General features: G+C 41.0%; 2 protein-coding genes across 5 annotated transcripts in view; both read right to left on the reverse strand.

Annotated features, from left to right (window-relative positions):
- Nucleotides 1-12: 12 nt before the first annotated feature.
- Nucleotides 13-4,794, reverse strand: LOC142196600 (multiple coagulation factor deficiency protein 2 homolog). Its single transcript, XM_075266571.1, has 4 exons — nt 4,611-4,794; nt 4,142-4,228; nt 2,041-2,165; nt 13-164 (listed from the first exon to the last, which is right to left on the reverse strand). The coding sequence occupies exons 1-4, from the start codon at nt 4,757-4,759 to the stop codon at nt 22-24; spliced, it is 504 nt and encodes a 167-aa protein (XP_075122672.1). The 5' UTR covers nt 4,760-4,794; the 3' UTR covers nt 13-21.
- A 1,118-nt stretch (nt 4,795-5,912) lies between these two features.
- The window catches only part of FEZ2 (fasciculation and elongation protein zeta 2), a 46,412-nt gene continuing 35,126 nt past the window's right edge, over nt 5,913-17,198 (reverse strand). For 2 of the 4 annotated variants that reach the window (XM_075267557.1, XM_075267554.1), the window contains 2 exons: nt 16,869-16,934; nt 5,913-12,728 (listed from right to left, as the gene is read on the reverse strand). In XM_075267557.1, coding sequence (XP_075123658.1) covers nt 12,712-12,728; nt 16,869-16,934 — 83 coding nt within the window. In that variant the 3' untranslated portion in view covers nt 5,913-12,711. Of the gene's footprint in view, nt 12,729-13,962; nt 14,001-16,868; nt 16,935-17,198 lie in introns of all 4 variants that reach the window. The other 2 variants (XM_075267556.1, XM_075267555.1) reach the window with 2 other exon arrangements.

Genomic DNA, 17,198 nt, shown 5'->3' on the forward strand with positions numbered 1-17,198 from the left:
AACTGCATTTTATTTATATTTTTAGCTGCTTGCTTTATCTTTTGCGGTTTTATCCAGGATTGTGGTTGGACTTGCGGTGCGTTTCTGGGAGTGCATGTACTCAACAAAGGATAAGAACCCATCCTTATCCAGATCGTCTTCCTCTAGAACCTCATCTGTCATTTCTGTGTAGAAATTGAAATTTGAGTCATACAATACATAAATATAATTTTAGATTAAAGTAATATTTTTAAATATGTGCAAGTAATCCATAGTCTTACTATATTATATTTTTTTGAAAGTTGAGACACTGAATAGACAATAGTTATAACTGGTCAGAAGATCCTCACAACAGGATTTCTCTCTGGCACACACTGCTCTCAAGGAACAAACACACTTTTTGCATCCCCTCCTCCCCATTTGACTCTTCCTAGTTACAGCAGAGCTCATCATCTTGCACCTTCATCCTCCCAGTGTATGAACTAGGAATGGCAGGGCCACAAGGCGAACATTTGACATGGGCCCTTCGCCAAGACCCCTGCCAACCGACACCTCGCATTCCTGCACAAACTATTATGCCCATAGTGCCCCCTGCACACAGTATGAAGCCACATTGTGGACCACCCATGAACAATTACATTCAGGGGTCTGAAAAGACCCCAGAGAATAATAATCGGAGACCCAGGGGAGGATACAAACATAAAAAACACTTACCTCTCCTGGGCTTTGGCGCACTCCCTGCTGATGTCGGCCATCTTCAATGATGGAAGAGACATCACTTGAGCTGGCTCTGCATCGCAACACATAAGGACACAAGCCTGGCCCTCGTGATGTCTGGGACATCACCAGGTAGGCCCGAAGCCTGCCAGAGTCCAGGAGAGGTAAGTGTGTTTATGCTCCCTGACCTCTCCTAGCCCTCTGAAGTCTTTTAAACCCCCCCAAATATAACAGAGTATTAGGATAGTGTTTGTGGAGTTCGTGGGCCTGAGGCCTTACTTACCAATCCCCCGTCCTGATCACAGCCACCTCTGCAAAAGGGTAAGTGCCGGCGGCAATGAGCAGGAGCCAGGATCACTATGTAAATACTTTTATGTCCCTGTTTCTGAGGTAGTTCTGGTAAAATTGGGACACTTGGCATGTATCCCCTTTTTTCAAGATGTCTGTGACATTCATCTAAATGAATCTTGCAAAAATCCATGTCCATGCTGCCCAAACATCCGCCTGCACATGGCATGGAACAGAAATTTTTGCACAAAATCAAAAATCTGCCACTTGTGAATTTACTCCAAGAATCAAAAGCATTGCCATAGCCTATGGGGCAGTGCTGCTGTTAGAATGATGAATACTAATGTGGCTTGAAATAAATGAAAGGTCTGAATACAGGTAAAGGAGGGGTTTTTTTTCCCTTGAAATGACATGAAGTGTGAACACCAGAGCTGACATTCTTGTACAGAGCTGTAATGTGGAGAGATGTGCAGTGACATGTGAGCCTCGCTAGGTACAGACAACTCTTCTTTGATCTCCTTTATCACAGCTTCAGCCTAGTTTTTAGATCACTTTGAACTTGCACAACTTTGTGTTTTGCAATTTAAAAAGGAAAATTATTTAACTCTTTAGACAACCTGTGCGGAAAAAAGCAGCAAACCTATGGCAAGAACATTAAGAGCTGGCAAGTCCTACCACTAAACCTTAGGATTAAAGACCCCTTTACATGTGAACAAATACCTGCATGTGCGCTATTAATTTTGATCACTTACGCCGGAGCCCCATGTAACGTAAATGTCATTGTAAAAAGCTAAGCATTTTACAGTCACTACAAGGTGGATGGGATTCAACATTACGAATAATATGTGCAGCGGACTCGCTACGATTTTGGAAATTGCAGCATATCAATTATACCTACGCAAATGCTGGCGGTTTCCCTATTCGTATAATGGAAGCAGAAAATACACAGAGGAAAGAAACCTCTGCGGACTTTCTGTGAACGTGTCTCATGGATATGTTCCAAACATTCAGAATAAGTACAGGCAAACAAGTCATCAATCCAAACTCACCACCTACCTATATAATATTTCAGCTTTTCCGCCCGAGTGAAGACGTCTCCTATATGTTCATCAAGAGATTCTTCTAATGCCGCCATGATTTCCAGCCCATCTAGGAGCTTATTGTGATCAAAGTCATGCATTCTGCAATGTGCACAAGTGTATAGCGTTAGTAACTACATCGCTACTTATTATCCTAGACAAGACTTCCTCTATTATCAGAACCTCCCACGCTCGTACACAAGACTTCTCCCGAGCTGCACTACTTCTCTGGAATGCTCTACCCCGGACAATCAGATTAACTCCCAGTTTCTACAGTTTCAAACCCAAACTAAAGACACATCTTTTCAGACAGGCCTATCACAATTTCTAACGTAAACCCTTCCATAATAGAATTAGAATCCCCAAAATTTAACCCTCCTCTGTCGCCGCTCCCACATGATATGATGCCGTATCAGGCTAACTTTATATGTCCAAGCTCCATCCACATGTTAAAGGACACCATTAGTGATGGCTCAAAGTTTTATGTTTGTGTAATGACAGTCACCTCTATTACAACATTGTCTGGCCTCTGTATAAGCAATGCCACCCCTGCTACTTCTTGTGCCACCCCCTCTACCTCATAGATTGTAAGCTCTTGCGAGCAGGGCCCTCAGTCCCATTGTGTGAAATGACTTTCTTTGTAATGTATCTGTCTGTATTTGAACCCCACAAATTGTACAGTGCTGCGGAATATGTTGGCGTTTTATAAATAAAATTTATTAAAATAGTTACATGACAAAGTGTACCACTAGTAATAAGTAACTTTTCATAAAGGAATAGTACATGTGAATAGAATATATCCTAAGGAGATTTCTTTCCTTCACCACTTATTAAGCTTTTCTCCGGCTCCTTATCTTCAGTCTCCCTACTTTCTTTATATTATATTTGTCTCCATGTTCAGCCTCACACATAGAGCTCTATGGATGGGAGATGAGAGAGCAAGATTCTCTTGCCTTCTGGTTAATTGATTTATTGCCTCATTTTGTGTTTCCACAGCCTCTTATGTGCAACCTAGCAGTGTTTTTTTTTTTTTTTTACAAGAAAAAAAAAAGCCCCAAAAATACGAAATAGCTAAGTGTAACGGCATCAATTATTTGAGTGTCTTTTCTATCCCCCCTCCTCTCTTCATATATTTATATGGAGAAAGTAACTCCCTGAAAAGACGAGAAGAAAGCAGATTTCATTATAAGGGCTCGTTCACATCTGCGGCCCGGCACTCCGTACTTAGGTTTCCGTTTCCTGCCTAAAACACAGGCAGGATACGGAAACCTGCAGGAGTCTCTCTCACCCATTCATTTGAATGGGTGAGAGAGATGTCCGGCCGTGCGCGGCGGTGAGTGTTTTAGGCTCTCCGCCGCGAAACCGGGTTTTATAATCCGGACACAGAGTCGGACATGCAGTACTCTGTGTCCGGATAAAAAAATCCAGTTTCACGGCGGAGAGCCTAAAACGCTCACCGCCGCGCACGGCCGGACCCGGTCTATGGTTTCCGTCTTCTGGCATGCAGAAGACGGAAACCATAGAACGGAGACCCCAAACGCAGGTGTGAACCTAGCGTCAATCATATTACAAAGTTTATTATATTAACCCACTACTCATTTATGAAAAGTTGTTTAGAACTGGGGGTATCCTGTAAAAAACAACGTCAACAACAAAAAACATAACGTGGCGGGAGTATGCAACTGTTTCACTGTACGTATATACAAGGCTGTCTAGGGGATTTTGTAACATGGCTAACTGTTAAGGTATCTGTAGTAACACTGTATATGTTCTGCTCTTCCATAATCTACTATTGACCTGTTAGGTACATGAATGGTCGCCTACATCTCAGTGGTCACATGACTGACGCCACGTTTAGCACTATTCAGGACTACAAGAGCATACAATTACTTCAGAGAGGCTGCTACATCGATAGATGTGTAATAAAATATTGTATAACTTCCTATTCTCTAACCCAAAAAATGGAATGCCCCTTTAACTAAAATCATATACTTTGTTTCCCACTAAGACTTTAGACTGCAGTGAATACTGTCCAGCACACAAATGTATTTTCTTGCAGGGCATGGCCGCTTACTTACGTGAAGTAATAGAACTCGAGCTCGTCGTCTGAAGCTTTCTCAAGGTCAATATCTCCCAGTTCATGCTTCAGATCCTCTTCAAGATGACTAAACAATTATATAGAAACAAATTATAGAAGGAGCAATTGGCCATTAAGACTTCTCCAATATCATATACCCAGAATATAAGAGTGTACACAAAGGTAGATATCTATCATGGATAGGATTGTCTCAGGCTCATATCTATGAACAGCGAGCACCAGAAAGAACAGAACAATACGACTGGCTTGAATGGGCGACGTTTCTAAGTGTCACTTATGTTAAGCTTGTGCTCCATTGATAATATAGGACAACGTATAGCTATACATCAGAGCCTTCTCTTGGAGGTATACATTGGGAAATCTCATTTCATTCCTCCAACAGAAGGCTTTATCACATAACCCTGCAGAAACATAAAGCAAGAGAGACTTACGGACACGAATGAACTTACTGATGGTCGGTGATGATTGACTTGTTGTGAAAAGCATCTTTAGGAAAGTCTACTTTTACGGAGGTTTCTGGTTTGCCATTTACAAGACTCCAAGGTACAAGGATGAAGAGTCCAAAATACAGCATGTTTCTTGTTGCTCCTTCCATCATGAATGTATGCTTGTACCCGAGTGCTGAGGTGTCCTTATCAACACCTGACCGCTTTCCCAGAGAACTTCCCATTACAGAGCAGGGAGTACTGACATGTCATTAGAAGCGACAAGCCAAGGATCAGGTATTTGGAATTTTTATTTTTTTTTAAACTTTAATTCTATAAAAAGGTACGTAAAAGTTTACTCTAAATTTTAGCCATCTTACTTATAGGGAATTGGTATTAAATCATTTAAAGTATACCCAAACTCTTGAATGGATTTATTAACACTAGAGAAGAGCGAACACTGTTCGGAACAGCCGTTCCGAACAGCACGCTCCCATAGAAATGAATGGAAGTGGCCGGCACGCGGGGGGTTAAGCAACCGGCCGCTGGCAAAGTGTACGTGCCAGGTGCTTCCATTCATTTCTATGGGAGCGTGCTGTTCGGTTCGGCTGATCTGAACAGTGTTCGCTCATCTCTAACACATTTCGGCTCCTTTATGTGAAATCCTGCAATAAAATCCACTTTGTTTCTCTATTACCAGCAGAAATTTGGAGACCCCTTCACACTGGGATACACACAGGTGCGGTCTTGTATAATTCAGGGAAGCTGAAGGGTTGGGGGAATCATTTCCAACAGGTATATCTCAGGCAATATAAAACCAAGAACAGCGGTGCCGTATGGAAGATGAGATTCTCAGTTTTTTCTTGACTCGAAAGTCACACAGTTCTAGTTCACTGGAGAAGTCACCAGTTCTAGACAGCTACATAGGCACATGCCGATCCCAGATGTGTGCTGTAATGTGAAAGCAGAGAACGCCATAGTTCATATGACACCAGAAACACTGTTCTATTGCCAGACCTGTCACTAGGGTCTGCTCTACATCATTGTGCCTATGGCCCATGAGCAAAGTACAAACCATTTAAGTTTCATGGCAAGAGTTGGAAATGCAACGTTTTTAGGATTTCTTTAAATATAACATGGAAAATTAAATCACCAAAACCCTTATATATAAAAAGTTGGTTTTCGTAGTCTTACCTTTTTTTGGTTCGATGTAACTATAGTAGGAAATAACTGGTCATATTATATGGGCCACACTATATAATAAACATATACAATATTTGTAAGGGTAGAAAACCTATGAGAAGAAAAAATTCTCAGACACAGAAACACATTTATCTGAATTTATTTTGGTTTTGCTTTATGCTCCATGAAGGAAAAAATAAAACTCACAAAAAATACAACAGAATTAAGAAAGTATTATCAATGTACGCAGGTTACAAAATGGAAACAAATGATAACTTAGAAGTCAGGCAGCAGCATCATAGAAAACCCTTGTTATATACACACTGTATGGGCAGAACACTCTGAAGGTTAATTCTGTTCAATAGGTTGTGGTCACAGTAGGACTGGTGAGGGTGGGCAGACATGCCATAGCAGCTGGGGTACGTAGGAGCACCTCATTGCCTCCAGCATGCTGCCTTAATAGGGCCATACACAGGTCAATAGGTCAGACAATGATCAGACAGATACATACGACCTTCTGAGCACCGCAAAGATAACACAGATTTATCTATAGGGTGGAAAGTCCCACTGTGACCATATCCTTACATCCATAGGGTAGGTGTCTGGAAAGTAGACCCTAAGAAGATGTCCTCTTACCATGTATATAGCCACAGACTGAAATCTGGAATGAGCAAAGCTGCTAGAATTACAGCCAAAAAGGCTTAGATAGATTTAGACACTTCAGCTTTTTCGTAGTATGTGGTAGTAATGGGATTTTCCAACATGAAAAATTATAACCAGCTGCAAATGCCCTAAAAATGGTCTTCCCAGGTTCTGGTTACAAGTGGACAGTATGTGACCGCTGCAGTCACTCAGTAACTACTTGCCCCATTACTGCCATCATGGCTCCCATTGTTTGGGTGCAGTGGTCACATGCGGCTCAACCGTCAGAGAGCTAGATCTGTGCACATCGGGAAAGGGATAGAGTACAGATTCTTATATTTCAGGGCATGTGCAGCTGGAGATAGATAGATGTATATATATATCTATCAGCCCATTTACGTTAAGGAACTCTATGATGTGCAAGTCTCAGATACTGGAGGTATTGTCCTCAAAGAAACAAATGATAGAGAATTACAACCATAATAGTTCATGTATGCCCGAGGTATGTCTGCCACCATAAATGTAGCATAGGTGAGAAAACAGTCCTAACTAATACAACCACTTCTACTCCCGCTTACACGAGCACCTCATATAAGCCATGCACAGCATCAACGGTGTAAGATCAGGTTTAGTATTGCACAGCAAAAGCCTACTTTAGGGGGTACCTGGCTGAGTTGCCAACACTGCCCCCTACTGAAATGTGTTTTATTAAGCCGCTATCACATCCAAATTATTCCATATGTAAACATGCATTTACTGTATATACAGGACTAAGTGCTAATATTCCCTTTACAAAATATATTGCTGTATCTGATATATGCCAGTCCCCTTCTGGTTTTCATTAAGTGCTATTGGTAGTCAGTTCTATGTGTAATGGAGACGTATAATGGCTATAATTGCGGAAATATTCTGGCACATAACCCCTTTAAGGCCTGTGAAGAGGTCATCTGGGGAATAAGAAAGCGTACCAGTACATTCTCGGCATTGGTTAAACTTCAGGACCTTTGTGGAGGGCAGAGGGGGGAGACCAGAACTCCCATTCCTTTTGCATCCCACTTTGACTTTTGGTCACATGACCAACTACACTTTACTCAATAGACCATTGGCCAGAGTAGAAGGGAGTCTACTCCCCATGGTGGGACTATTAAAGGGTTATTTTATCTTATCATTGATGACATCACTGAGAAGGGAGACAGAGGAATAAAAGTTCTGGTCTCCCCAGCTGCCCTCCACAAAGGAGGGGGAAATGGGGTGAATATTAGCAATAAAGCTTATCCAATGCAGGGACTGTACTGATAACCAACCAGATGGGAGCACAACAGGTCTCTAGTAAAATGACAGACTCCTTTATAGTCAGTGCATGTTTGCACCTGGGAAATGACAGATATATATCCCCAATGAGGTTTCGGTTTTTCTGTTTCTATAGCTCCTACACTATGTCTGTTTTAGTAAATCTTTGTCATCCTGGAGCTTGTTTTCATAGAACTCTACACTGGGCTGTCCCTCCATTATCCCTCCTGGAAATTAGAACGCTAGGTATTATTCACTTAGTCAAAGGAATATACCTATACACAACCTGTATACAGGCACCCCCCTCCTACAACAAGTAACACCCAGATGACAATCTATTCATACATTGCTAGTAGGAATAACAGAGGAATGGCACAATACAAAGAAAACCTGTACCAGAATGGTTAGATTATGGCTGACTACAAGTAATGACTAAAACATGACAATTCGCTCTGGTCTGGATGCAAACAACTTACTAGAACAGAACCCTATTCCTAAAATTCCCAGGTTTGCAGGAGGAGCGCTCTGGACAAGGGCATTCATAGTAAGACAAATCCCCTTGGCCCCCAGACTGTAATGTGACGGCTGCAGCTTGTGTACCGCAGCGGATTGATTTCCAGAGAGCATATATGGGATTTGCAGATAATGTAATTCCGCAGTACACGAGCCTGTGTTCCCTCATGCTAGAGGCACATTTGGTTCACCAGTATATATATGCTATATTAGCTAGCATATCAGACAAGTGGATATTTAAGGATGCAGGACAGGAAGGATGTTCCTAATGCAAAGCAGACGACTGGCCACAGCCTTAAACCGATGAGACGCCAGCTTACCATTACAATACAATGAGATTGACGTTCGTGGCGCGTTTCCAAACTGAATATCCAATTAAGCTAATAGGTTTTCCCATTTTTAGGTTTATCACCTATAAGGAAATTGCTTAGATCTTGATGCACTTACAGATCGTATTAGTCGGGTTCAGAGGGGACAAAACCAATACTATATATAGAGAACATGACGTTCTATGGGAACGCAAATTGGCTGGTGAGCTCAGCAATGGCAATGACCCTTCTAGTTTACAGAATGCAGAGCTCTCTTACTGAAATCTACCCTGGGTTTAGACAAAATCTCATAAGAACCCCGCTCGGATATACAGAACAGACTCTACAGTGCAAAAAGATTTCAAGAATTTTTTTTTCCGGCCATTTTGCTCTTGAACAGCATTACATGAACAGGTTCCCCCCAAAGACGAGCAGTTTTTATGACAAGCTGCATTTTATAGCCGCTCCCCTGGGGTTTGTAGAACAACTTTAATGCAGAAAAACTACTACATGAAAAAAAACTTTATTTCCATGATTTGCCTTACGCAAGACGGATCAGATTTGTACTGAATTTCCCTTTAAAAATGACCCGGACACTGTATTAGGGCACATTCACATCTCCATTACTTATTCGGTTTTCATTGTATGGGCAGAAGAACGGATGAAACAAAGACTTATCCATTCTATTATGGACAACAATGGATCCGGAGGGATCCCCTGACTACAATGGGGTCCTTCAGGTACCCATTCTTTCCTCCCTGACATCTGTGGACAAATAAAGTCAGGCTTGTAGGACATTTTTTTTTTTTTTATCAGCAATATTAGACACACTGATGCAGATGTGAATATAGCCTTAATGTCATGAATGCAGAAATTTCTCATCTTCTTTAGAGTTATTATACAAAACTGAGACAGAATCAACATTCATTTTAGATATCTGAAAACAAGTATTTACACAACCTACATAAAATGAAGGTTTAATGAAGATCTTTATCACAAAAATTAGTATTTTTGGAAAAGGTTATTAATACTGTAACCAATTATGGGGAATATCCCACCCTTACCTTACTTCTTATGTAATTTTCTAGTTTCTAGGGAAATACAACAATAGCTAATGCGGTTCAAGAAGCCAAACCCCAGATACAGGTCTAGGATCATAAGGAGTGTCCACATGTAGGAATTTGAGGCTGAATTTGAGGTGTAACGGCCTTAAAATCCATCTCCATTCATTTCCATGAAGCAGTGGCTGATTTTTTCTACTAGAGCAGGGGTAGGGAACGTACGGATCTCCAGCTGTTGCAAAACTACAACTCCCAGCATGCATACTTGCTCTGCTGTTCTTGGAACACCCATGGGAGTAAATGGAGCATGCTGGGAGTTGTAGTATCACAGCAGCTGGAGAGCCGAAGGTTCCCTATCCCTGTACTAGAGGATAAAATGAGTGTCCTCCTTATTTTATAGGTAGATTCTGCCTGAGAACTCCCATGGAAATGAATGGGAGGTGGGAAATACACGGATTCAGTTGGCACAGAATCGGACACTTATCTGTCAAAACCCGCTCACGGAATTTTGCCCTGCCCAATAAAATCAAAATACTGTAGCGTTCTTCTCCAAATTCAGTGTCAAAATCTGCTTCAAATTTAGCATCAAAACCTGCATCATTTGGTCAAGCAGAAAAAAAATCTGCTTCAAATTCCTATGTGTGAACACCCCCTAATATTGAAGATGTATTCTCAGGACAGGCTCTCAATATCAGAATGGTGAGGGTTCGGTACCCAGCATCCTGCCAGCCAGCTGCTTGACTATAAGGTGGCACTGCAGTCTCGTCACTACATGCAAAACACAGCAGCGTCATATATACTACAGTGACTGTGTTTGCTATTGAAGCTCAGTCCCATTTATATGAATGGGCCTGGGCTATAGAATGGTCATGTGACGTCACTAGCCCAAAAAGTGGAAATGGTGCTTACCTGAAACAACAGGTTTGTGGGGGTGCTGGGTGTTGGACTACCACAGATGTGACCCTAAGGGAGTGTCAATCACCGGAAACTTGGCCAAGATTAGAAAAACTACTTGTTCCAAGAGCAGCATCACTCCTATCCACTCTGAAACTGCGGCTGCAGTACCAGACACAACCCATGGACAGGTGTGGAGCCATTTCCAGACTATTCGGTACAAAACCATCTCAAATCAATGAGAGCCATGGCAGTGCAAGACATAGATAAGCAACATTTTCCTATAATTTGTATTCTTTAGACTATAGATAGATCAATATAATACTGGAAATTGGAGGCATTTTTGGTACTTAAAGGCGGTTGTCCAGGATTTTTTTTATTTTTAAATAAGGCTGGGGGAGGTGACAAAAACAAAACACCCCCCCCCCCCCAAAAAAAAAAAACAAACAAAAAAAAACCCTGCCACACACACATCATACTCACCTGTGCCCGGTGCCTCCAAAGTGCGGTCCGGTTCTGCCACTCTGATATTTTCTCCCCGCCACACGTCACTGCTGAGGCCTAAGGAAAGGCATCCGGGGAGTCAAGGACGGCGAGGACTTCTGCCACAAGAAAACATTGGAGCATCAGGACAGGACTGCGCTGGGAGGTCCCGTAGCACCGGGGACAGGTGAGTATATTTTGGTTTTTTTTTTTCCCACCTCTCCCTCTAATTTTTTTTTTTATCCTGGACAACCCCTTTAACTAGTCAGCAATAAAAGGTAAACATTCCTCGGCTAGTCCGAGACAAAGAAGTGCTGCCATGTGATTTCACAACTGTAATCTGCCAGCTGCTGAAATATAATCCAACAGGTTAATTGTGTATTAACTTTTATTCAACAAAAATAATGAACTAAAAAAAAAAAATAAAATCATATTTATTCAAATCTTGTCATTTCTTTTTTCTTTTTTAATGTAAACTTTTTCTTAATCCTTTCAGGAAAATTAGGTTTTAAATATATTTTAAAGTACAGTATAAAGTAATACAGGCTGGTAATGACGTCTATTGGCTCAAATATTACTGAGTAAGTGCCAGAGAGGAGGGAGCACTGGAACCAGGACGAGGGATGGGAAGACTGTTACTCATGCCCTTGTGCAAAGTAGCACGCGGGGTTACACTGCGCCCGCTACATGGGGCCTTAGCCAAAGATTGATTTATTTGCATATATCGTTTCGATCTGTTTGAAAACGCCTAAAATTGGACTGTGCATTGTCACATTAAGGCCTCTATGCGCGTCACTGCTGGTTATATAGTTAGCAAATGTAAAATCTAGGATAGCTTTAAAAATTCGACAAAACAAACAAGTAGTTGGTTTGCTTGTTAAGACATGAACAGCCAATGCACATGCTAGGTATCTTTATATTTGGTCAAACTTTTGTAAGTATTCACGCAAACCACTATAACCATCCACAGCAGCTGCCATACTTGCTGATGGTTTCTACATATAGCAAACAAAGGTAGACGCTAGAGGTTATATTTGCTGACTATATAGCTCATGTTAATCAATGGCAAAGCTTCAATTCAAGACCAAGGCCATAATAATAAAAAAATAAAAAAACTGAAAAAAGGGAAACCTATCGACATAGTATGACTGAGACTTTCCGATGTCTGTAGTGTTTATAAACCGTAATGTATTACGTGAAAAAAATATTGCTAAAAATATACGTGCGCGTGTATCAGTGCAAATCGCATATGATCCCTTTTGTACAGTAAGATTAAATATCATATTGCTGTATTGAGCTAGTAGACTAACACAACCTATCCAATAAAACAATGACAATAAGAAACGTCTGTCTTTCCATCTTAAAACCATTAAAAGTGACTTTTTTGTTTTTGCATGTATTTACTGTAAAAATAGAATTCAAACACATAAAAACAGGCTAAAACTGTACATTTGTTCTAAATCTCAAGTCGCACATCGGACTATTTTAGGAAGAGCATGCCCTGATGGGGAGGGACAGGTTCCCTGTATTCTGCACCATGACAATTGGGATCTCATAATACTTGCTATCACAGACAACATGAACAGCTGTTACTTATATCAACATGCTCAAAATACCAATTGACGTATAGAAATGGGATGCTGATGAGCGCAGAGTCAGCTACTAGGTCTGCTGGCGGAGTGGAACGTCTATGGCGTCCAGGGGAAATGCTTCTCATACACAAGTGATGACCTCCGTGGGAGCCAGGAACCATTAGGTAGGACACAGAACTGTAACGGGAGCAAAGGAGAGTGAAATATTGGGAATATACAAGCCAATGACAAGTCCTAACACACAAGACACAAAACACTTACCTACCGCACCACTACTACTGCACATGACCACCTTCATCAAGGACATGTCTTTTACATTTACTCTATGGTCATTATACCGTTACCAATAATATTCATTTTTCCCCACCCACTTATTTTGGTTTATTGCCTGCAATTAATGGAGACAGTGACAGATAAGAGCTATGGACACTTTGCAGCATTATTTTTTGCTGAATTACATGTCATTTGTGGTTTAAAATTTTTTTTTTTTTAAATTCTGGGATCAAAATATTGAGGTCGTATTCTGGCAAAGAAACTCCAGTTTTTTGACAAGTACCACATCCTTTTCATTGCACACCAGGCACAGTCCCGTATGTTGTACAGCGGCTGTGCTTTATACTTGAAATGGCTGCAAATAAAACTTGACGTAACGTGGCCTGTAACGTGGAAGAGGCGCCAACTAATTTTTTTTTTTTTTTTCATCCAGTATGTAAATTATGGATTTTTTTATCAATATTTTAGTCCTAGAAAACCCTTTTAATTCAGAATGTTGCTTTAACTTCAGTAGCTTACGTGTACAGCATCACAATACATAGCAAGCTGCAGAATGCACCTACCTTCAGAAAATGAATGTATTTGATGAACAGACGAAGCCTATTTGTATCACGAGATAGATAAATCTATTTTTTTTATGCTTTGCGATTATATTAGGTTTAGAAGAGCCTGTCCTACAAATTTAGCACAGTATGGCATCCAGCAGATTGCTATGTAATGTAATGCATACAAACTGCAGAAGTGAGACAAAGCTCATTTTTTAAATAAAAACCAATTTGTATTTTATTTTTAAAGCACAAAATATACATGCAATTCAATAAAAACTGGGTGCAAAAGGTGTCCAGAATCTTTAATGACAAAATAAACTGAATTTCCTAATAAATTGCTTTATTTACAGAGCGAGATGTAAAACCCTTACACTGTGACCACAAAGGGCAGATGTCTTATGGTCTCAGTAGTTGTGGTTGGAAGAATCAGGTAATAAAGCAATTCAGACTCTCCTGATACTTTAGATATTCCAATAAAAAAAAATCCAATTGGTCTATGTATGGCCAGATTTTGGATTCCATGGGCAAAATCAGAAATCCAACATAAACCAAGAGTTAAAGACATGCTCTTCATAGTCTGAGAAACACACCTTAACAAACCTCATAGCCATCCAGTATTACACCAGGGCTAGCACAACACAAAAACAAGAGAAGTCAGGTGAAACAAAAACAGAAGAACATACAGAAAGGAGATAAACATACATAGAAGTGCAATATCCTTGTGTGTGCTCCGAGGGGGCGCTCGCTTTCATGACAAATGTTTTAGACCTAGGATTCTGTACCTAACTGCAATAAAAGGACACAACTAAAAATGTATAAAATCTCCCCACAAAGAGGTTTTGACATCTCAGGGATCCATATATACCAGCAGAACAGGGAACAGAATATGTTAGAAAAGGTAGATAGTGGGGGTCCAAAGCAGAACAAGAAAACTACAGGAATAGAACTGTTTGGACATCTGCGCTCTCTGGGGTGTCGACAAGGTGAATAAAATACAGTATATGACCTTTATTGGACAAAAACGCACGGCATGTACGGTCCAATAAAGGTCATCTATTTTATTCACTTTGTCGACACTCCAATCTGTGGACCAGAGAGCGCAGACGTCCATCTCCAGCCGCTGGCCTTCTTCCCTCCATTACCGTTGGTCCTCAGTGACCAGTCTGGGGATGCTGCAGCCACCTCACCTCTATGCTTCCATTGGTGTTGTGACTTATTCATAAGACCTGAAGGTGACGGGCCAACTGGTCCATTTCTCTGCACATTTTTATTTCCAACATCCATTGCAAACTCATCTACACTATAATCAGTAAAATAAAGCCATCTAGCGCCTCCTACTGGGCTATGGTGCACTGACAGCAGTGAACACCACGGATGTCGCCAGAGCAGCAGGCACTTGCGGTGTTCATGTAACACTACTGCAACAAGTGGCAGGAGAATGTCAACATGACATGCGGCTGATCCATGGGGTTTGCTGCACGCAGTACTTATCTGCATCACCATTGGAATCCATTACAGAGACAAGCTGTGGACCCAGGAGTTGCTGGACGAATGCATAAGGGGAGTATTATTTTCTCTATTTAATAGCATTGTAAGCTTTTGCCTCTATATACCATATCTCCAATGCTTTGGGTAAAGAGCGAAGCCGGCAGTAGCCATGTGGTGCCCAGACCCGGATATTACAGTTGTAGGAAAACGAGATGAAGACATTGTATATAGTGCATGAAAGCACCACCGGACATGTCAACACTCCTGATTTGGACGCACAGGGTTCCTATCAGCGCTTGCAAACACTGGTTTCCTAAATCAGAGATCTATGGACAACATTAGGGGAGTACAAGCGTATAAGAATATTATTTCTGGCAATATGGCAGATATGTGATACATGTTAGATGGCTTGCAGGAACGGACTCAACTGGCCTTTAATTTGCTCCCATTATAGTAGTAATATCTGTGTGTGGTACAACATAAAATAGCCCACGGAAAACTGAATCTGGCCCTGATATTTATCTACTAACCATACGGGTGACTGCACTAACTACACCAATGATGGTGTCTGTATATAGCAAGTCTATAGAGTGGGTTGAAACTCCACTAGATTTATATAGGTAAATGCACCACAGAGGGTTAACATCTTTACGTATACATTTGCTTTTATTCAATTATGCATTATCTTTCCTTAATGAGAGCGGAGGGATCAGAAAGCTTGACAATTTATCAAGTGAAGGGATGACAGGATGAGAAGAGCCGTAGTGATAGGTACATTTCATTTAGGTACATTTACATGACGGTATCACTGGGATTTGTACTAAGAATTGCTGTGAAAATGTGATAAATATGAAAGTTATTGTGAAGGCAAAAAACAAGCCATGCACAAGGTTCTTCTAGTAATTATCAACCTAACGCCCCTTGCAGACAACCGTGGGCGAGATCCGTGTGCTATCAGTATTTTTGCAGATAGCACACTGACCCATTCATTTGTATGGCCATGTTTTTTACGGATCAGTGTGTGAGCCATGATGCCGCGCATCAGATAGAACACGTCCTACTCTGTTCAGTTTTTGAGGAAGCCTATGGGAGACTAAAAACCTAGGATTGTACACTGATGTACTCCATGTGTCCGGACAACCTATGGATATCATTAGATGTTTCCTGTGAGGTTTTTTTTTTATTTTTTTTTATGGTGGATCTGCAAATTAGGATCACACACTGAAGACACTGTCCGTTTTTGCGGACCTACTCCACTGATGTTGAAGAAACACTAAAGACACACTGAACACACACACTGAAGACACTCTGTCCGCAAAAACGGAACACTAATTATTAGTTTGCTGACGGCAAAATACACAAGGTTGTCTGCAACTAAGACTAGGTTCACATCTGCGCTCGGGTTTCCCCACAGACTGTAATGGGGTCCTTGTGGTTTCCGTTCAGTTTCTGCTTGCAGTGCTTTTCTCTCCGCATTTTTCATACATTGAGGAGAAGGGAACCCTGTACGGAGACCGGGTGCAGATGTGAACAACATTAGGGGAGTACAAGCGTATAAGAATATTATTTCTGGCAATATGGCAGATATGTGATACATGTTAGATGGCTTTCCCCACAGACTGTAATGGGGTCCTTGGGGTTTGCTGCACGCAGTATGCCAGTAGGCTCTTCTCATCCTGTCATCCCTTCACTTGATAAATTGTCAAGCTTTCTGATCTCTCCGCTCTCATTAAGGAAAGATAATGCAGTCGTATAAATGACTTTATCCCCACAGCACTAAAAGTGTTGGCCAAAGGGCAAATGACAGACATTGCCACTATAGAGGAGGGAATACAAAACAATTGTCCAGAATACAGGTGACCGGGTCTGCTAACAAGCATCCATGTATCACACCCAATAAAAAGAAGCAAATCAAAAACATACCCAGTTTCCCTATTTGGGGTAATTTACACTACAATTTGCTCTAAATAAAGGTAATATGCTTTATATTGTATGTAAGGGGCAATACCTTTTAAAATGTAGTCTGTTAGCAACGTTGGGACTTTCTCACTGTCGTCTTTCATTGCATGGAGAACTGGAAAGAAATACAGAAGTAAATTTAGCATTACATCACCAACTATTCCTATAACGCTATACTATAAAGCCATAAACATTTATATCGGTCAATGCTCGAGCAGAAGATACAGTCATCAATCGCAGCTCAACAAGTCAAAGTCTACTTAAAGTAATACTATCCAGTCACTACTGAGCTTAAAGCTAAATACTCGATGACTAGAGATGAGCGAGTAGTATTCGATCGAATATTACGGTATTCAAAATACTCGTACGCGATCGAGTA

Source organism: Leptodactylus fuscus, chromosome 3 (genome assembly GCF_031893055.1).
Source record: "Leptodactylus fuscus isolate aLepFus1 chromosome 3, aLepFus1.hap2, whole genome shotgun sequence".
NCBI lineage: Eukaryota > Metazoa > Chordata > Amphibia > Anura > Leptodactylidae > Leptodactylus > Leptodactylus fuscus.

Bases quoted from the DNA above. Each gene is read 5' to 3' on its own strand.
- LOC142196600 (XM_075266571.1), bottom strand. From the start codon at position 4,759: ATGATGGAAGGAGCAACAAGAAACATGCTGTATTTTGGACTCTTCATC. The intron at 2,166-4,141 runs GTAAGTAAGCGG...TGCACATTGCAG, and splicing joins CTCGAGTTCTATTACTTCAC to AATGCATGACTTTGATCACA. The intron at 165-2,040 runs GTAGGTGGTGAG...ATTTCTACACAG, and splicing joins AAAGCTGAAATATTATATAG to AAATGACAGATGAGGTTCTA.